Genomic DNA, 21,195 nt, shown 5'->3' with positions numbered 1-21,195 from the left:
AAGTCCAGAAATAGAAAATGAAGCTGTAAGACCCTCTCCCCTTCTTCCCTTCTCCTCCAGTGAACCATTAGAGAGTCTGCCACCCTGGAATAAGGAAGTAACCCATTTTCACAAGCAGTCTGCCCCTGATTCAGCCTCTGTTTATACACAGGGAAGTCAAGAGGATTCAACACACCCGGATTGCAAAGTAGTTCACACCGTACATCTCCAGGTCCTGAGCTATCTTCAAATATTCCATTTCAGCTTCGTCCCTGTGAGGAGAATGAAAGACACTGTTACCAGAGCTAAGTGAGAAAACAGACGACGGGCACATGCTACCCTGAGTGTTGGAACCTGTCACAAGAGGTCAGCCACAACAAATACCAGCAAGGCTCTTCCCAGCCCTGAGTCTATTAAACACATCGAGGTCAAGCAGAATTTTCCGGCTCCATAAAAGCCAGAGAACAGATTCATTACAGTGTCTCTTGGCTTCAATTTCACGCTTTGCCCTTGATAAATAATGATACTCATCTCAAGGAATTCAAGAAAAGCATGTGGTATGTTATCTTCTCCCCTCAAATGGATTTGGATATGCAAATTTGATTTGAGTTGTTGCTTTATCTGATTGTGAACTTTCTTCACCTAGAAGGTTTTGGTATTGAAACAATTCTCTCTGCAAGCTACCTTCCTGATTTTATTTCTGTGGATGCTGTCAGAGATTAGGTCAAGAGCTATCTGGGCTTAAAACCCAACCCAGGTCACCTACTTCTAAGTGAGGAGTCAGATTAAAAGTAAGATCTTAAAGCAGCAAAGACTTGCAGAAAACTCCCAAATAGGTACAATATTGAAATATTTTAACTCGACCTCCCTATGACCTTGTCTCTTTCCTCTCTCCAATCTCAAAATGCTCTCAAATGAATTTTAAAAATTCAACCTGAGAGAACACACAGTGTTGGCAAGCACGCGGAGCAACTAGAAATCACATACACTGCTGACGTAAATTGGTATAAACAATTACTTTGGAAAATCGTTTAATGTTATTTGTAATAGTGAAAAACCAAGAGGCAGCCCAACGCACCTAACGTCCATCAACAGTGCAGTGGAGAATTCATGCTTTAATAACATAGTAGAGTTCTGCACAGCAATGAAAATGAAACTTTTACTGCTGCTACATACCACAAACCAATTCTCACCATATGATGCTGGGTAAAAGAAGCGAGACACAAAAAATAGGGACTGTCCAGCTGCACTTATGTAACATTTAAAACATGCACCGCCACTCCATGGATTTACAGGTCAGGAGAGTGGTTAGCTTTGGGGAGGAAGGATGGGGAGTGACGCAGGGGGGGTCACAGGCTATCCCGTCACCTGGTATTACATGGTGTTTCTGCTTTGTGATAACTCACTGAGTGATTCATTTATGACTTGTCCACTTTTCAGTATACGTGTTATTTAAAAAAACATGATAGGAAGTTGATTTGATGAGGACGGTATTGTAAAGACTAATGAAAAGATGATCAGTTCCTACAGTGATCAGGGAAATGCTAATGAATACTTAAGATATGATGTCTCCCCCTTTAGACTGCAAAAATTAGACGGATAAAAATGAGTGGTGGGGAGAGAAACGGGAGAGAAACAGGGGCCAAAAACGGGCGCGCACTGCTGGTGGGCAGGTAAACAGGTCTGAGCTTTGCGGTGGGCGATTTAGTGGCACCTGTCAGAACACAAAATGCTCACATCCTTTGACTCAGCAACTCTTGCAGAAAGAATGTATCCTCAGAACTGCTCATATAATTATATAACAATATTAGGCTGTACACTGCAGAAAGTGAAAATCTATAGCTACTCCAAATGCCATCAGTAGGGAAATGGACACAAAAGCTACGGGATATCCATACATTATCATCCTTAATGTGAAACCTGAATTGCCAAAGAGTGCAGTGCGTCTGAACATCTGGACAGGCTGTATTCATGCACTAGAAGAAGGACACACATAGCGCTGAAGACCAACTACTCCCAGTGCTCCCTTTTTCTTTATACCTCAGTACTGCATTTTGTTCAACAAGCGTGTCCTAATTTTATAGTTCTTAAAAAAAAAAAGTCCATACGGAAATGTAAACCCATAATGAAGCAGCCTCACCTGGCTCGGCCTCGGTGCTCTGCGTACCAGGCTGTAATTCTCTCCTCCCACATTTCTGGAGTCATTTGATACAGATTTATTACCTACCAAAAAGTAGAGCAAAATAAAAAACCCACACACAAAGAAAGTTTTGGTATTGTATGTCATTTTCATAATTGTGCATCGTTTTTACAAAACAGCCGAGCTATTTTTAAAAAGCCACATATGGGGAGCCAGTCATACAGCAGAAGTGGCGCGTACAGACAAGCACCATTCAGTTTGAGTCACAACTCAGATGGGGGCACCGTCACTCAGGCCGAGGTGCACCCTTCGCCCAGCTGCCGCCCCTCTTTCCTGGGCTGCAAGGCCAGAGGGAGGAGTTCAGCCGGCTCAGTCAGGAGAAGTGCTCACTCACCCTGGGTCGGCCAGCGGGGCTAAGCTGTGTGTGCCTCTGCCTGCGCAAAAGCCATCAAAGGAGCAGGGAAAGTCAGGTAAAGGTGAGAATTGGGCCTTCATTACACATGACAGGTGAGAGGAGCTATATAACCAGGAGCACAAAAAGGGAGGGAGGGCCTGCTTCTGCGGCTAATGAACAAGATGAACACCACCGAGGATTAAAAACTACCCTGTCCGCCCCAACTCATCTCTACCCACCCTGCCCAGATACAAACAGCTCAGCTGAATACAAGCCTGCTCCACACCCTTCCCTGGGAATCGCTGGAGCGCACCCACTTCGGGGAAACAGATGTTTATGGCCCTGGCCACTGCAAACGAATTCCACGAACCCCGGCTTTTTTATATTCTTTCAGAGTCTACATTCTTTACTCAAGATTGATTACAAAATATTTATTTCAATGTTTTGCCATGTACCTCCAATATTTCTTCAAGCCCCCCAGTTAGCTAGCTTTCTCACAGAGCACATCTCTGCTGTGTCTTCCCAAACAGGGACTGATTTTCTTACCCGTTTTGGAAGCAATTCCTCTTGGGCCAAAAATCCCCGCTTGTGAACAGAGGGGTCATAGTCACCGTACTGGAAGAAGAAGAAAGGAGAGCAAGCGATTGAGATTCTAGAGACAACTGCCATTTCTGAGCAGAGATTGACTCTGTCTTATCCCCTCCCAGCTGGGGAAACAATTCAGTTCCAATTCAGTTTTGATGCCAAGTCAAGATTTTTACCTTGCTAGTTTTGTTATCCATGAATGAAAATACAAAGCTGATTATATCTATGAACAGAGTTGTATAATCCGAAGAGGGATGGATGGGTGATGTGCTAATAAGAATGTGACATTTGTGTGGAAACGTAGCTGTGTGTTCTAACTGGCAAAGAAAGCAGTCACTACCAAGACATTAGCTTTTGAAAGGAAATAACAAAACACAACTGTGAAAGTTGTAATTAACAACGTGTGATAAGAGTCTTACCTACAAATCCTTCTAAGTGGCTGGTAACTGGAGACAACTGCTAGGTTGGGAGCTGGGAATAACGCAGGCAAGAGTTTTAATACCTTTCATTCAAGGCTCTGAAAAGTGTTTTGGAGAAATCTGATGCCAATGCTGTCATTCCCATTGTACAAAGAAACGAGTAACAGGTTAACTGATTTTTCTTAGAGCTGCAGAGTAAGTCACTAGTGGGGCCAGAAATGAATTTTAATGTATTTATTCAGGGACATTAACTTGGAAATTTATTTTCTGATTAAAAAATGAATATCCCTTTCTTTCTGAGAAAACTTAAGTCTGACCAGGAAATAATAAAAAAGGGAGGCATTTTTTAGAAGAAACTATAAAATCAAAGCCTATCTCTTGGGATTGAACGATGTTAATCAGCAACTTTAAATTGTGTCTCATTCCCGTACTACCTTGCTAAAAAAAGCACCACAAATTGGGGTGCTTGGATGGCTCACTCAGTTAAGCATCTGACGATTGATTTCAGCTCAAGTCATGATCTCGTAGATCATGAGTTGGAGCCCCACGTTGGGCTCTATGCTGACAGTGCAGAGCCTGCTTGGGATTCTCTCTCTCTCTCGCTCTCGCTCTCTCTCAAAATAAAATAAACTTTGGGGTGCAGTCGGGTAGGCGGCCGGCTTCCGCTCAGGTCATGATCTCAGTTCGTGGGTTCAAGCCCCGCGTCAGGCTCTGTGCTGACAGCTCAGAGCCTGGAGCCTACTTCTGATTCTGTCTCCCTCTTTCTCTGACCCTCCCCCACTCACACTGTGTGTCTCTCTCTCAAAAATAAACATTAAAAAAATAAGCTTTATTTTTTAAAAAAGACCCTAAATTAATGTTTTTTAATGAATCTCATCATCATCTTGCAAATAGTAGAATTGTACCATGTTTTTTGAGCATTTTTAAAGGAATTAATTTGTCAAATTTATACATTTAAAATATGCCAGTTTTTGTACCCCTGTCTTCACTAAAAAAAACTTGAAGGAGCCTGGCTTCTCTCGATCTCCAAAGACCTGGGAATGTGATGAGTGAGTAACTGGACTGAGTTTTAAGGGCACTCTCTGGGGTGCAGCTGCAGAGCACAGGTAGAAGCCTAGCTCTGGAAGCAAGCAGCTAAAAATTCAATCCCGGCTCTTCCACTTATTAGCTGTGACCTTGGAAATTTTGGTGTCTCGGTTTTCTTATCTGTTAAATGGGATAATAACAGAATTTGTCTTATAGGAATTTTTATAAGGGATTAAATGAAATAATATCCAGATAAAAATTTTTTAATATTTACTCATTTTTGAAGGAGAGAGAAACAGCGTGAGCGGGGGAGGAGCTGAGAGAACATGAGGGAGACACAGAATTCCACTCAGGGCTTGAACTCACAAACTGTGAGATCAGGACCTCCGCGTAAGTAGGATGCTTAACCAACTGAGCCACCCAGGAGTGATGCACCCCCCACTCCAACCTCTCATTTTTGAAGGGTAGGATGCTAAAGCAAGCCCTGTTAGTTACATGTACAAACCTCTTAATGGTGCTGACCATACTCTAAATGCAGGAGTAAGCAGATATGCAAAGTTAAAGTTGTAAATCCAGGTTCCAAAGGCTTGTAAGATTAATGACCCACATTATCATACTGAGCTCCCAGCTACTTCAGTGATCAAATATGTTACACATCTGAGCAATGCAGAGGCAGCAAAGACCCGGCTTAGAGAACTTCACCGCTGGACTAACTCCACCTACAACATTAAAGGCACCTTGATGCATGTGTCTGCTCTTAAAGGTCTCTTTAAAAAACAAAAGAAGAAGAAAGTCCTTAAGTTGTGGCAGTTAGTGAATATAAAAAAAGTCCTACCACTCCACAGGTGGAGATGGCTGGGCCTCCAGCTTTTATGAACAGATGCATTCTGGTAACAAAACCAGGAATGAATTTACTTTGAAGATAATGAAGTTTGGGTTTCAGGTCTCTCTGCACCTATGTGGGACTGAAATTAATTTTATACTCAAAATTTGGTATTCTAGCATTAAAAAGAAGCCCCTAAATTATATAAACTTCAGGATCCACAAAACCTGGATCCACCCCTGATACAAGCCAACTGAATTTAAATTCAAGGAAGGAGTTCACCATTTAAAGGGCCCTTGAAGTCAATTCCTAGGTTTAATTATTTATTTATTTATTTTAATGTTTTATATATTTTTGAGAGAGAGAGAGAGAGAGAGAGAGAGAGAGAGAGAGAGAGAGAGAGTGACCAAGTAGGGGAGGGTCAGAAAGAGAGGGAGACACAGAATCCGAAGCAGGCTCCAGGCTCTGAGCTGTCAGCACAGAGTCTGATTCGGGGCTTGAATCCACAAACCGTGAGATCATGACCTGAGCCAACGCCAGATGCTCAACTGACTGAGCCACCCAGGCGCCAAAATTCCTAGGTTAAAATGGAAGCTAGTTCTGGACATGAAATACTATTGTCCACCTGTATACATGGGAAATTCAACCAAATGCTCTCTGTGAACAGGATTTTACAAAACAGATTTGATCGATGTATACATAGAATGAATAGATTCCTTACCAAACACCAGTCACTAAATTCCAGGTGGATTAAAGACTCATACCCATAAATGAAAATCCATAAAAATACCAGAACAAGATGTAGGACATATGCAAAACAATGGTTGGTGAGGTCATTCTAAAAGTCACCCAAAACATAAAAAGACTGACAAGTCTGGTAGGTAAAAAAAAAAAAAAGATAAAACGTTAACACTCATATACAGAGCTCCTATAAACCACTTAGAAAAAGATAAATAATACAGTAGAAAAATGGGCAAGTTGTAAGCACTTGATTCACAGAGGAAAGAAATACAGTAGCCAATAAATCTATGAAAAGATTTGGGGTGCCTGAGTGGCTCGGTTGGTTAAGCCTCCGGCTTCAGCTCAGGTCATGATCTCATGGTTCGTGGGTTCGAGCCCCGCATCTGGCTCTGTGCTGACAGCTAATTCAGAGCCTGGAGGCTGCTTCAGATTCTGTGTCTCCCTCTGTCTCTGACCCTCCCCTGCTCATGCTGTCTCTGTCTCTCAAAAATAAAATAAAAAACATTTTAAAAAATTGAAGATTCTCAGCCTCCATGGTAATCAGGAAACAAAAACTTAAAAAAAAAAACAACTATTTTTCAGTCAGATCAGCAAAAATTTAAAAGACCGATAGCGCCAGCTGTTAATAAGGTATTCTCACACACACATTTTTTTAATGTTTGTTTATTTGTGAGAGAGAGAGCATGTGCAAGCGGGGGAGAGGCAGAGAGAGAGTGGGGACAGAGGATCTGAAGCAGGCTGTGCCCTAACAGCACTGGGCCCAGGGCAGGGCTTGAACTCTGGAACCACGAGATCATCACTTAAGCCCAAGTCAGACGCAACACCTACTGAGCCACCCAGGTGCCCCTCACACGCTATTCTTAAAAGTTAAATTAGGACAAGACTTTTGGAGACCAATTTGGCCATTTAAAGTTTTTTATTCTGATGAATTTACATACCTAAAATTCACCGTTTTAAGCATACAATTCAGTGGTTTTTAGTATACTCAGAATGTTGTACAACCATCACCACAATCTAATTCCAGAATACTTCTATCATCCCCAAAAGAAATCCCATACCCCCCGCAAAAAAAAAAGAAAAAAAGAAATCCCATACCCATTAGCAATTAAGTCCTAATTTCCTCCTCCATCTAGCCCCTAGCAACCACTAAATCTACTTTCTGTCTCTATGGATTTCCCTATTAGGGACATTTCAAATAAGTGGAATCACACAATAGGCAGCCTTTTGTGTCCAGCTTCTTTCACTTGGCATTATTTAAATTTTAAAGGTTCTTATCCTTCAGCCCAGTTACTCCATTTCTTGGTATTCGTCCTAGAGAAAGACTGTTCATATGTGCCCAATGAGGCATACTCAAAGATGTTCACTGCATTCGTTTAAATAATAAAAAACAAACCTACATATCTACCAATGAAGAGATATTTAAATAATCCACTTTTTAGGAAATACTGTTCAGTAGTTTAAAAATAAAGTGGGAAAAAAGGCGCCAGGGTGGCTCAGTCGGTTAAGCGTCCAACTTCAGCTGAGGTCATGATCTCAAAGTTCGTGAGTTCAAGCCCCGCGTCGGGCTCTGTGCTGACGGCTCAGAGCCTGGAGCCTGCTTCAGATTCTGTGTCTCCCTCCCTCTCTCTCTGTCCTTCCTCCGCTCACTCTCTGTCTCTCAAAAAAAAAAAAAAATTTAAAAAAGTAAAAATAAAAATAAAGCGGGAAGGGGAACCTGAGTGGCTCTGTCAGTTGAACAATTTCGGCTCAGATCCTGATCTCACAGTGCATGGGTTTGAGCTCTGAGTCAGGCTCTGTGCCGATAGCTTGGAGCCTGAAACTTGCTTTGGATTCTGTTTCTCTCTCTCTCTGCCCCTCCCTTGCTCGCACTCTGGTCTTTCTCTGTCTCTCAAAAATGAATAAACATTAAAAATAAAGTGGGACAAGGGGCGCCTGGGTGACTCTGTTGGTCAGTTAAGCAACGAACTCGATTTTGGCTCAGGTCATGATCTCGCAGTTCTGTGAGTTCAAGCCCTGCATCAGGCTTTGTGCTGACAGCATGGAGTCTGCTTGGGATTCTCTCTCTCCTTCTCTCTACCCCTCCCCTTCTCTCTCTCTCTCTCTCAAAATAAAGAAACACTAAAAAAATTGGGGTGGCTGGGTCAGTTAAGCATCCAACTTCAGCTCAGGTCATGATCTCACAGCTTGTGAATTTTAGCTCCACATCGGACTCTCTGTGCAGACAGCTCAGAGCCTGGAGCCTGCTTCAGATTCTGTGTCTCCCTCTCTCTCTGCCCCTGCCCCACTTGTGCTCTGCCTCTCTCTAAAAAAAAAAAAAATTTTTTTTTGTTAATTAAAAAACATGAAGTGAGACGATCTGTTGTGATAGTTTTAAGTAAAAAGGGCATGCTATACAGGAGTTCCTCTGGGGTAGCCACCGAGAAGAGGAATTTCAGGGACGGGGCGGGGTGTCCCCTGACCCGATGGGCTCCTATCGCACCCACTGCTCTACAGAGATCATGCCAGTTCACAGTTCCTTTCTGCCAGTACATGAGCTCAAACACCACTTCTCTCCTATTTACTAATCACTGTCAACCTTCTGGGTTTGAAATGGCATGTTAGTGTTGCTTTTTTTTTTTATTACTAGTGAGATTGAACATCTTTTGCTATTTACTGACCATTCTCATGTTCTCCTCTATAAAGTATGTATGCCCTTTGTACTCATTTTTCTGTTGTCTTTTTCTCATATACTCAAGAGTTTTCTTTGTTCAGGGACATATCTGCAGTCCTGCCTGTAGAAATCTACCTTAAGAGGTGGAAACTTTTGCACATGTATACGAGGATTCATATAAAAGGATCTTCAGTAAAGCACTGTTGATAACAGAGGGGCAAAAGGTGAAACTAAACCTAGAAGGGGGATGGATCAATAAATTAGGTTTATCCTCAATGGCAACCATATATCAATTAGGACCACTGAGCTACATCTACACATACAACATGATACATCTCAAAATCAGTATATAGTGGGAAAAAATATCAATGTGTAAAAGTATAAGCCATAAATGGGGGTGGGTGTGTGAAGGACAACACCATTTATATTCAACTTTTACCTCTAGGATATTACCAAGCTAGACTCCTCCCACCCAACTGACTATGCCCCAGGTGTGAGGCTTGGAGCCTCTCCCCAGGATGACCAACCACAGCCTTCTAACAGGTCTCCGTGCTTCCAAACCTGCCTCACTCCAAACTGGTCTTCACACCGCCACCAAAGGATCTGTCTAAAATATAAACCCTTTACTGGCTCTGCACCACCCACACGATAAAGTTAAGACTTTCTTAGCTGGCATCCCACAGACCTCTCCAGCCTCAACTCCTGCTACTCTCCACCTACACTGTACATGTACCTAACTTCTTACTTGCCTTTTGGCACTCTTTTTCCCTAACTGGCATCAAAGAGTACCAAGAAGCTCTAAGCCTCCTCTCCCATCCGTTTCTCTCTCTGAACACGAGGAGTCTGCAGGCCAGCGCTGCAAGACTGGTAAATTATATACCATGACCTCCCAAAGTCATTTTTAATAAGAACACAGATCAAACACCATGTTGTCAATATAAAATCCAACAGGTAGCTTAAAACATTGCAAGATGGTTTGGTATATCATGTGACTGGACAGAACAAAACAAAACAACAACAACAAACAACAACAACAGCCAGACTTTTTGAGTCAAACATAACTCAAACGCTAACCAAGAAATATGGTTCTTGTTAACTGAACCATGTGATTAATATTTGTATTTATACTTTGAGGGTAATTGTTTCTTGATGCTGTGGAATTAGCTGTGTCTGTATCATTCCAACAGCTGAAATACCATAATGAATACATTTGTGCATAATTACATTCCATGTGTTAATGAGCCCGATTCACTTTCCGCACCACACTTCTGAAGTTCCTTTCTGTTTCAGAAAGGTTGAAGACAAAAACAAATTGAATATGATAGAGGGAACCAGTGTGGTTTACTGAGAAGTTTGGACTAAATTAGACCCTATAAATGAATCTGGAATTTGGCAAAAGGCAGTGCGTGCTACCCAGAGACGCTCCTCACACGCTACTCAAGAGCGGGCAAGAGCAGAATGCTGAGCTAAGCGCCCTGGATGGGAGGGTTCTCATGCCAGCCCTAGTCTCTAGGTCCACTCTGCTTCATATCTTGTCCATCAAGAAGTGGCCTATCAATTCCATTGAAAAAGAATTAACATAAAGTATTAGGACTTCAGACAAATTATTAATCCTTTCTGAGCCTTAAATTCCTCATCCGCAAAACAGGCATAATACCCTCAAGCTGTGGCTCACGGAAAAGACTACACTGCGTATCCCACGAGATACTCGTGTGTAACACTTTGTAGAACTGCAAAACATTACAGGCGTGTAAGATCCTATGAGTACTGTAATCAGAGATCTCTTTTTAACATCAACCAACAGTACTAGAAATTGGAAGCATCTGATAATAATAATCCTTAGTTTCTCGAATGCGGACTTGAAGCCACAGATTACCTTTATTTGTAAGATCCTGAAAATTTACACCGGAAAAAACAGTTAGAACATCCTCCTCCATATGAACCACATATGCTATCTGTGAATCACTTTCATCTCTAAATTAGTAGGATCCAAATTAGTAGGGCTTTCCTACAGTGAAATCTGTTTAAGCAAACATCTGCTGGTTCCCTGAAAAGTTATTTTTTTCCACAGGTGGCCTTTGAATTTGTGGCCCAAAATGCATGCAAAGGAAATGCGGCCTTTGAGACTGAGGCCCTTCAAAGAGAGGTAGTGTCCTTGAGAGCCTGGGTCTCCTCTCAGCTGGGGAGAAAGCGTGCTAACAAGGAACTCGGTGCCGGGCCAGGAAGTGCTCGCATTTGATGAGAGTGACAATGACTGCTTCATCACTGTCAGGGCAATACTGATTGAAAGGACACATTTTTCCTGTTATTAATATTCTTAATCAGCGCATAAAAGGAAGCATATGTTTTAGTTGAATTAAGGCCCATTTTCTGTTTTTTTCGATTACTCATTTTTCTGGGCAGTGGAATAGGGGAAGCATAAAACACAATCCCAAAGCCACGAATTCTGCCCTTAGCTTTACCCAAGATTGTCTGAATGACCTTGGCCAAATTGCTAAGGGTAGAGACTCGCTATAGTGTCTGTACCTGTGACAGAGTCAACAACCCATTCCTTAGGCCTGGTGAACACTCAGCAAATATTAGATGAGACATCAAGTGATTGAATTGATTCTTGTACTTCCGTTAGTCTGACCAGCATGAAAACAGCCTTTTTACCCCCTCCCATATGACAGGCCAGTCATTTCCTGGCTTTGATCTGAAATTGTATTAAACTACCCCCCAGAAAAGTGGGCTAAGAAGTTAAGAATGTCTTATTAATTTTCTTAACACTACTAGGAAATGGCTTTGTGGCCACCTCTAACGAAGAAAGAAAATAAAAACTGAAAGATTATGCAAAATCACAAAAGTAATGAAGGTGCCCCAATTCTGGGGACTCTTCTTATACTGCAGGGGAGGGATAAGAAGCAGCAGGACCAAGAAAAGTAGGTATGTGACTGAAGTGGGGTGTCTGAGGGACATGAAGCACTTCTGACTGACCCTGTAGTTGGTCTTACGAAAACATAGAGGTCAAAATACAAGAGCAGTGGTCTTCTCCACCCCTACACGCTGTCAGCAGTGATTTCTCTGGGAATGATTCACCGAGAGCTCAATTGGGCTCAGGGCGCCAAAGAGCCTGCAGTAGCCAGCCATAAGCAAAGCTGGCGTGCCCATCAGGGGTGGATGAAGGAGGGCATTCCCTAGGCTACAGCATGGTCCCCACACACAGGGCTGCTGGTCCCTGGAGGATGAGTCTGGAATAAGGACCTGGGCCTTTCTGACATAAATGCTATAGTTTGGCCCAAACTGGAGACAGTAAGTTCATTTTCTTTGGTTCATAATAAGAGAGGTTGGTCCAGTGACTAATTACCCACATGTGCATAATGAGATTACACAGACAATTCATCATAAGCATACACTTAACACTTGTACACACACACATTCTTGCAAGATTATACAGAACCTGGGACAGTGACAGTGGTTTCCCCAGCCCACAAGTCCTAAACATCTCTTTTCTGGGGAACGTCTCTCCAAAGCCTAGAAAACCCAAAGAAACAAAAGACTGGAGTGATCCTGTGACACACATTAATGCCAAGGAGGAAGGTACTTCCCTTCTTTGAGCCTACCTTGGCCTGGACGGCGTAAGAAGCCAGGAGCACAGAAGCTTCAGGAGGGCAGTAGATCTTTTCATCTAAAATCTGCTTCTTTACCTGAAAGGGGCAACAAGGGAGACATGACACTGCGTGCGCAGACGTGAGCTGTGCAGGCTGGTCACAGCAGATGGCTGCAGGGTGTTCTAATGAGGCCTGCCAAACCAGCCTGTTAATGATTTTGTGACAAAGGGTACAATTTTTTTTATTGCTGTAGACAGGTTGGGAGTTCAGTCACTGGGAAGTTATTGGTAAGACGACTACACATAAAAAAACAAAAAAACAAAAAAAAACCCTCATCCCTTCTGTTCATGATCAGATGCGGAAGAGGAAACCACTTTCCATGGTTATAACAGAGACTGATATCTAGACCGTGACAGAGGGGAGCTGTGAATTCCGGAAGTGTCAGGAGCCACTCTGGAGGCGACTGTGGCCTCAGCCCCTACTGAGCACACGCAGCCCCAGAGGAAATGGAGTCTACTTTAAAGTCTTAACACAAGACAAAAGTCAGCAAGGCCACTGAGTTATGACTGCAGGAAAAAAACCCATCATTTTCCAAATGCCTGCTCTAAGGAAAAAGGAAGCAATAAAGTTTGATCGATTAAACTTTTAAGTACATGTGAGGTCCAGGAAATATAATTCTTAAGCCATAATGTTGAATTAACGGATCTCATTGCATTTAATTTCTTAGAATGGTGCAGCGTGTGATGTTCCAGACATAGAGGCAGGAGAGCCTCACGAAGTGGGGGCACACTGAAATAAATGCAACAGGAAAGCCTACTCTCTTTTCACAGATGTCAACAGTCACGAGACTCATAAAAGTAGTAAATTTTGCCTTGCTCAGCCACAAAAACACTCCAACGGCTCAGTATGAGGGAAAATGAAGCCAAAGTCACAAGAGGGATGGGCACTGCTGCTAAGCACTAACAAGAAGGCCATCTCTATAATGCTAGGACATTCCGGGGCCTAGTAGATCATTATGTGATTTTACTCAAAACAATGTAACTTCCTAATCCCCTGATTTATTTTCAAAGAAAAAAAAAAGCCATACTACAGAAAAACTGAAAGGGTTTCTCTTTGAAGGAAAATGTGAGGGGTGGGGGAGTCCCTTTGCCGGGGGGGGGGGTTGTACACACATCTAAATATACTTTTTTTTGGCAAACCTGCTTTGTAAAATAAATTATGTGGGGGTTTTATTATATTTAACTTAATATTTACTGAACGTCACAATCTGAGGCTCACACTAATTACAGGAGGACTATGTGACGGCCCATACGTCCATCTACTTCTGGGAAACCCTATAAGTAACGCCCCTGTGCAATGTCCTCCATTACTGCCAGCAGGCGTCTCTGGCCACACAGGCAGTTCCAGCACCAATCACTGCAACTCACCATGAAACCAGGGCAGTGCTCTGATCAAGCGGTAAGAACACCAGCAAAACTGACAGGGTTTTCGTGCTCCCACTAACCCTGACTCATTGTGCCCCTAGATGGCCAGTCTCAGCAGTCTTTGAACCCATAACAACGGAGCTCCTCATCTCTTCAATTTGGCTGAGCAATTCCTTATGGAATGCCCCTTGCGTATTCAGTGAGCCTTGCCTTTAACAGGCTTACGTTCTAATGAAGGAGGAAAGGAGGAATAAGACATCCACAGACAATGGGCAGCAGGAAGCATGATGTCTGAAATTCCACACATGTGGGATTAGACATGTGGACTTCAACTCTAACTCACTGGAGTTCTGAAGTCCTATCTTAATGATGGCAGATTTTGAACTTTTGGAAGAACTGCTCTTCCCAAGCCTCTCTCTTTGGACTTCCCTTGTAACTAGTAAGTACTTTTCACTTAGTGAGAAGAAAACAGGATCCATCTTCAAAGAGGCTTCATGTCAGGTAGCTAGTTGTACACCATTCTTTCACTACCCTACTTTTGTGATCTCCTGACACCAATTCTCCTCACTCAAGTACAAGTTCTATTCTGAAGACACGCCCCCGCTCCCGTTATTGAACCATAGGGACTGACTTCCCAGAGGCAGGGCATTTTTCACAATGCTAAGGCCTCTGTGGTCAAATCCCAGGGGGTCATCCAGGCTGCCTCGGCCACCACCCCTGGGTGAGTTCTCTCAGAATAAGCGGGGCTAGCGTGGACTGGTGTACCTGCAAGAAGAATAAATGCTGCGTGATCTCCTGAACCAGCTCCTCCTCGGCATTCTCGGGATAAAATTTAGCCAGGAAGTGAAAGGTGACCGGCTCTTCTTTTGAAACGTCATGATCCAGCACCTGCAGTTACAGAGCAAAAGAAGAACAAGGTATGTTGGCACCTGTTCCTCCCCTGCCACCATCCTTTTGCAGGGAGTGTATAAATATATTTTTCCCTCTCTAAATTCATCACATTTCCCAAAGGCTACGATCCTACAGTTCGAAGTATTCATGAAGCCATCTATAACAAAAGATAATATTCACCTCAATGGTGTTTCTGAACCAAATTAATCAATATCCCCAAGGGGTGAGAGGAGCTAGATTATTAAGGCACCGATGTTCTCAAGGCCACAGAGACAGTTAAAAAGTAGAAATTTATAACTCAAAGGTCTTGGGCACTATCCTTTACAGTAGGCTGAAGGCTTTTTAATTTTCTAAACTAGTGGAATCTTCCTATATTCTCTTTTGTTACTGCTAACCCCCAACATTTGGGTCCAGATCAGGATGGAGCTTAGAGATGATGAACTCTATCTGTGTGAAATCCTCTAAACATTAACTGAGCAGCAAAAGTGAAATGTGTCCATTGTGGCCATCCTTGTTTCAAGGAACCTCTAGAGATGCCCTACAAAATACAAAGTACAGCCAGAAAACCACACTGTCTTTAATCTTCTAACAATTTCATCCACCCACTGAAAAGCTTGAACCATCTGCTCTCCAGAATGAATTTCATTTCAGGACATAAACATGCCATGTGACGGGCTACAAGGCTCCATTAACATGTGTCATAATTTATTTCCTTCGAGCAGCAGGTTCGATGGCTCCTGATGCCCCCAATCTAATATCCATTTGGCGAACACTCAGGTAGGATTTCAAATTTATTTTGTTGAGAATCACAAAAAGATACAGAAAGTTCCACTGTCTTTGATAAATAATTCTTCATGCTCCTGTCCAAATTCCAGGTGGCAGTGCCCAGAGGATCCAAAATAAACCGGATCTGGGACACTCACTGACACCGGCACATGGTGGCCCTTCGATGTTCATGCTCCTTGGGAATTACCATATGAAATTTATGACCAGTGAAGATGCCAACACAAAGATTCAGATTACTGTGTACATATGGAAACACAATTTGAACACTTAAGCTTAGAGTCAAACTAGTAAAAATCAGGAGGCGTTCGGTGCTTATCGTGCCATGCAGCAGATGATCAAATACACTGCAGGGGGTACCATTTGGGGTAAGACTTTGACACTGACTTATTTTGAGATCTAGGGGTCTTTTAGGAGTTACTAACAAAATCATGTGGCCCCCATTTCCAAACGTCTTCACGGTTAGGTAGGCAGGTGAGTAGGTAAGTGTGTCTTTGCGTGCACACGTGAATCCACACAGGATGCAGTTCCCCTAGGCAACATCCATTTCTAAGCCACATTAGAACTGCCAGGAGCCCCAACTTGTCATTCCAGCCTCAGAAGCCCCAGAGAATAATAAAGACTAAAGTCAAAACGGTCATTCTGTCTTCACCACAGGGACCAGGGCATTCTTTATTCTTTGGATCGTGTTAATGATTGAGTTGGGCCACAGTGTTTCTCAAAAAGACTTAAAAACATTCCCTAAAGAAGAAGAGTCCCTAGCAAAACTTTCAAAGATATAACCTGTTTTAAAAAAAGGCATAATAATATAATAGTAATTTTTATTCATAAAGCCTGACTAGTGGTTCAGTAAGTTGAACAGCATAAAGCCAGAAGCAATCAGCCTGATGACCATGAATAAGAAGCCAGGGATGGCAACGGTTTTATGCTGGTTGGTTCTGCTCACCTAGGAGAGAGTGTGAGGGGCAGAAAGCCTGTGGCATCTCCAGAACGTGTTTTCTTTTTTTTTTTTTTTTTTAATGTTTTATTTATTTTTGATACAGAGAGAGACAGAGTATGAGATGGGGAGGGTCAGAGAGAGGGAGACACAGAACCGGAAGCAGGCTCCAGGCTCTGAGCTGGCTGTCAGCACAGAGCCCGACGCGGGGCTCGAACCCACGAACGTGAGATCTGACCTGAGCTGAAACCGGAGGCTTAACCGACTGAGCCACCCAGGTGCCCCTCCAGAACATGTTTTCTACATGACTTACTCAGGACTTGCCCCTTTCTCTACTGTGCATCCATGATGCCCTGTGGTGAGTAAGTAAGTGAGGCACATGCTCAGGGAAAAACCAGAGCACACACCAGCTTCACTGGTTTCATCAAGTTCCAGCCCAACCTTCTTGTCCATTTTGAGCCAGGCCACGGTGTCCTTGATTGTGTACTGCAGTCCAAAGAACCAAGTTTCCCGAAGCCCCAGGGTCCGGCACACCAAGTCAAAGAGGTCCTTCCCTTTCCACTTCATCTGCAATATAACAGACCGACAGGGAAGGGCAATGTGAGCAAAAAGTCATAAGCCACTTGAACAAAACCCTTTTCTCTGCACTTCCTACTCTCAGGTTCCAAAATGTGGGGATGGAACCAAGATGGCTGATGAGCACAGAATTCCTAAATAATTTTAAAGCTTCCTACACAAAAAGCATGAGTGGGAAAATACCAATTAGAGCTTAATGGCTTAATCACTATGAAGCATACACAATACCTCCCTTGGACAGTTCCTTATAGATCTTAATATCCCCAAAGCTGCTAATTTAGGAAAGCTGGTAAATAAGTATCCTCATTTAGGAGAGCCTACCTCTTGAGTTAACCCAGGGAGATGACTAGCTTCAGGGACATTAATTTCTTTGAGACTCTGTCATGGATTTAAAAAAATTGTTTATGTTTATTTATTTTTGAGGGACGGGAGGGGCGGTAAGACATAGAATCCGAAACAGGCTCCAGCCTCTGAGCTGTCCCCACAGAGCCTGATGCGGGGCTTAAATTCATGAACAGTGAGATCATACCTGAGCCGAAGTCAGACGCTTTACCAACTGAACCAACCACCCAGGCACCCCAGTCGTTGTGGTTTTTTTTTTTTTTTTTTTAATCATGACATTGTCCGGGCGCCTGGGTGGCTCAGTCGGTTAAGCCTCCGGCTTCGGCTCAGGTCATGATCTCACGTTCGTGGGTTCGAGTCCCGCATCAGGCTCTGTGCTGACAGCTAGCCCAGAGCCTGGAGCCTGCTTCCAGTTCTGTGTCTCCTTCTCTCTCTGCCCCTCCCCCTTTCATGCTCTGTCTCTCTCTGTATCAAAAATAAATAAAACATTAAAAAAATTTTTTAAAAATCATGACATTGTCCTTTGATAAAAAGCTAGTACTTTCTTGTTTTTTTATAAAGACTAGTTTACTGGGAGTTGTTTTTTTTTTTTAAATCAATAGAGGGGAGGAAGTTAAAACCCAAACCATAAATCATATGTATCAGCCCAACTACATGTCCTACCTATTCCGATGCATAACTAAGGCTAACAGAGAGGTGACTCACCCATAATCACACGGAGCAATTTCAACCTCTCGGTATCTAAACCCAGGGAATGAAGAGAGACCAATATACTGCAGCATGCTTAGCCTGCAGCTTCACTTTCAAAAGGACCTAAAGCAATGGCTGCTGAATTCTTTTCTCAGCTTTTCAGTCTGAGAAAATAGAAAAGCAAGTTCAACATCTTAATAGGGGAAAATATGCCCAGTCGCTTAGTAAATGTTGCCACCTTGTGGTGTCCAAGTTAAATCACCCAGGGTCCCTTACAAGCCCCTCAGCCACTGCTTGCCCCCCAGACCCACCCCGACTGGCCCCCAGGTATCAGGTGGGCATTTAACTGTACGCCAGGTACAGTTGTGAGCACACGAGACACATCTCAGAGATGGCGGTCACAGTAAGAATAATCTCGGGATTCAAATGCAGAGTCGCCAGACACCAGAAGGATAAGACCACTCGACTGCAGAAGCATCTGTCCTTCTCCTGCCCTCATTAGAAACCTTCTCCCAATGTCCCAGCACACGGAAGATGCATAACGAAAAGGAATGGGAGAAAAACTCAGGGTTTAAGACAGGTTATAAAAGCAAAAAGGAAAAAAATAAGTTAGACCACTAATACCTGATTGGCTTTTGCTAAAACCGGAGTGTACAGAGCATTTTTCAAGTAGGTCTTCTATTTTTAATATATATGAATGAACAGTGTGTTCCCTGGGAGGTACTCAACAGGAAAGCCCATCCATTCTCCGTGTTTACAGTCAAAGAGCAAAGTAGCGACCCAGATGGAAGGGCACCAAAACCGCAGCAGACAAGTGACTGAGGTATGAATTGGCTTTTGTCCTTCAAGGGGGCCACTTCTCCTCTATGTCCTTCCAGCTCTGCCCCATCTCCTCTCTGTGACTTTAGTGGGACCCCTGGAACACTACAAAGGATGAGGTCTTTAGAAATTATTTTGAGTAGAATTAAATAAAATGACAAGTTTTATTAAAAAAAAAAAAAGATGATGGCCTTCCCCTCCTGAGAGGCTTGCTAAATGCCTGCGGGCACACCCATTCCCCAGTCTGACAACGGCACAAAGGATTTTTTAATTCTAGGCAGGTTTTAATTCCTACAGGCAGTTTTCACTGAAGAAATGTTATTTGGGAAAACTAGGAGCTTCGGGATGCTGATGATCCTCTTGTCTCTATTTTAAGCCGGTACATAGTATATAAATTCTAAATGACTACCTTTCTACGAGATAATGTAACGCTAAAGAACAGACATTAACTTGGAGAAGTTGAACACCCAAGGGCCAGGAAGATCATGGCATCGATTCCCAGCCGCCATAACTCATGACCACGGAGGGGCCGGGCTCTGCCACGGAGAGCCTGGCCACAGGTGGGACGTGCGACGCATCTCAACCAAAGCCGAGAATGGTGAATTTCTTGACTTGGGGTGGGGGGGGTGTAGAGTTTAAATTCTCAAGCATAGTATTAATATTAATGCAGTTTTCCTGCATTCCTTTCTATTACTTTGTTTTTTTTATGCAAAACGACCCCTTTTGAATGCAAATAGTCTTTGTTCCCAGGAAGCTTGCAAAAAAAGTGAGAAGGGGAAAAAGTCTCACACCAATTTAGAAAGTCGTATTTAATTAGATTCTTAACTTTGACTCTAAGGATTACAGAATGTCAGAGTTTGACGTGGGCCAGAGAAATTATCTACTATAGACCCTTCCCCTTTAAGTATAAATAAAGAGTCACAGATTCTTCGGCAGCCTTCTAAAGCAGACACTGGCCTTTCTCCTGGTGATCTAAGGAAGGCAACCTCCTCAGTTCCTCAACGGCCTCTTTTCCTGCTAGGAGCGTTTTCATTCGTCTTGCCCTCCACCAACACTCCCCAATCACCTTTTCCAGTAAGACACTGGTGTCTTAACACTCTTCTCCCGCCCTGAAACCAAACCCATTCTTGGGAAGAGCCAGATATTACTCCTTTAAGCCCAGTGTGAATTAAAGCCTCCAAGACGGCTCACTCTTTGAATAAGCACTACAGTGCACATCCTATGTGCCTAGAAATACTAGACACTGAGGAGGCAAAATGGTGGATGCATGGGCCCTGTGCGAGACACAACAAGAACCTAATGACAGATTTGGCTGTGCTGGGGTGGGGAACAACGCCAAGATGGCCGGTGGACCACCATTTTGGAACTTTCCGCCTGCTGCGGGCTTCCCGGAAAACATGTCATCTGCTCTGGCCTTATCTCTTCACCTTACAAGGAGGTCTTCTGTCCCTGGACACACCCCCAGAACAACGGCCCCCGCTCTTTGTCCCCCACTCTTTGTCCCCGACCTCAGCGACTTCCCTGGCCTATTCTGTCCAGACAGGGAACCTCATCCGAGAACGTTCCCAATAAAGGCCTTTTACACTTATTTCTGACCTCGGTTTTCTACATCGTCTCTGGAACTTCTCTGGCTTGTTCCCCCTGAGCTACAGAACCTCATCCGAGAGCTCTCTAATAAAGGGTGCTCTGATCTCTTTTCCCGGTCTCTCTGTTTGTGACTTTCTCACTCTGCCAATATAACCTTACACCTAAGTCAGAAGAGGCTTTAGAGAACAAATGAGGGTTAGATGAAAGAGAGAAAGAATTCTTAAAAAAAGAAAATCATGATAGCTCAGTAAAATGCAAGTCATCTGGTAAAGCTGAGATAGCCTGAACTCAAGATGCGGTGTGGTGAGAATGGGGTGCCATGTGGGGCCAGGTGTCTCATCTTGGGAGCTGTTGAAGGCTCTCAGGCAGAGGAGTAATGGGATGGGATCAGCATTCCAGAATGCACTCCATCAACAGGGCAGACAATGAGTTGGAGGAAAGGGGCCTAGAATCAAGAAGGGCAGAAAGGAGGCCAACTCCCGCATTGATTAAGGCAGTGGGAGGGAGAGAAGACAGCCAGAGAATTGGAAAGGAGGCAGTCGCAGAGCTGGCGCCTGAGTGCCAGCAGGGCCTGAGGGATCAAGAATGAAGAGGGACACCTGCATTTCTGGCTTGAAGAGCAGGTGGTTCCACTAGAGGAGAGATGGCATACAGGAGGAGCAGCATGCTTCAGAGGGAATCAATGAACATCTAAGTGTGAGACAGGATATATTACCGTGTCACAGGAAACGAGGTAGAGATGTCATAAATACATTTGATTTAAAGTCTTACTAGCTCAGGGGCCCCTGGGTGGCTCAGT

General features: G+C 43.5%; 1 protein-coding gene across 7 annotated transcripts in view; it reads right to left on the bottom strand.

Annotated features, from left to right (window-relative positions):
* NF2 (neurofibromin 2) overlaps positions 1-21,195 on the bottom strand; it is an 81,221-nt gene that overhangs the window by 36,018 nt on the left and 24,008 nt on the right. For 5 of the 7 annotated variants that reach the window (XM_029921400.1, XM_029921399.1, XM_029921401.1 and 2 more), the window contains exons 2-7: positions 16,824-16,949; positions 14,537-14,659; positions 12,360-12,443; positions 3,060-3,128; positions 2,120-2,202; positions 176-251 (exon numbers count right to left, since the gene is read on the bottom strand). In XM_029921400.1, the coding sequence (XP_029777260.1) occupies positions 176-251; positions 2,120-2,202; positions 3,060-3,128; positions 12,360-12,443; positions 14,537-14,659; positions 16,824-16,949 (561 nt within the window). The remainder of the gene's footprint in view (positions 1-175; positions 252-2,119; positions 2,203-3,059; positions 3,129-12,359; positions 12,444-14,536; positions 14,660-16,823; positions 16,950-21,195) is intronic. The other 2 variants (XM_029921403.1, XM_029921402.1) reach the window with 1 other exon arrangement.

This window comes from Suricata suricatta, chromosome 14 (genome assembly GCF_006229205.1).
Source record: "Suricata suricatta isolate VVHF042 chromosome 14, meerkat_22Aug2017_6uvM2_HiC, whole genome shotgun sequence".
Classification (NCBI taxonomy): Eukaryota; Metazoa; Chordata; class Mammalia; order Carnivora; family Herpestidae; genus Suricata; species Suricata suricatta.
Note: the sequence above shows the minus strand (reverse complement) of the source record. Positions and strands in the feature narration are given on the sequence as shown.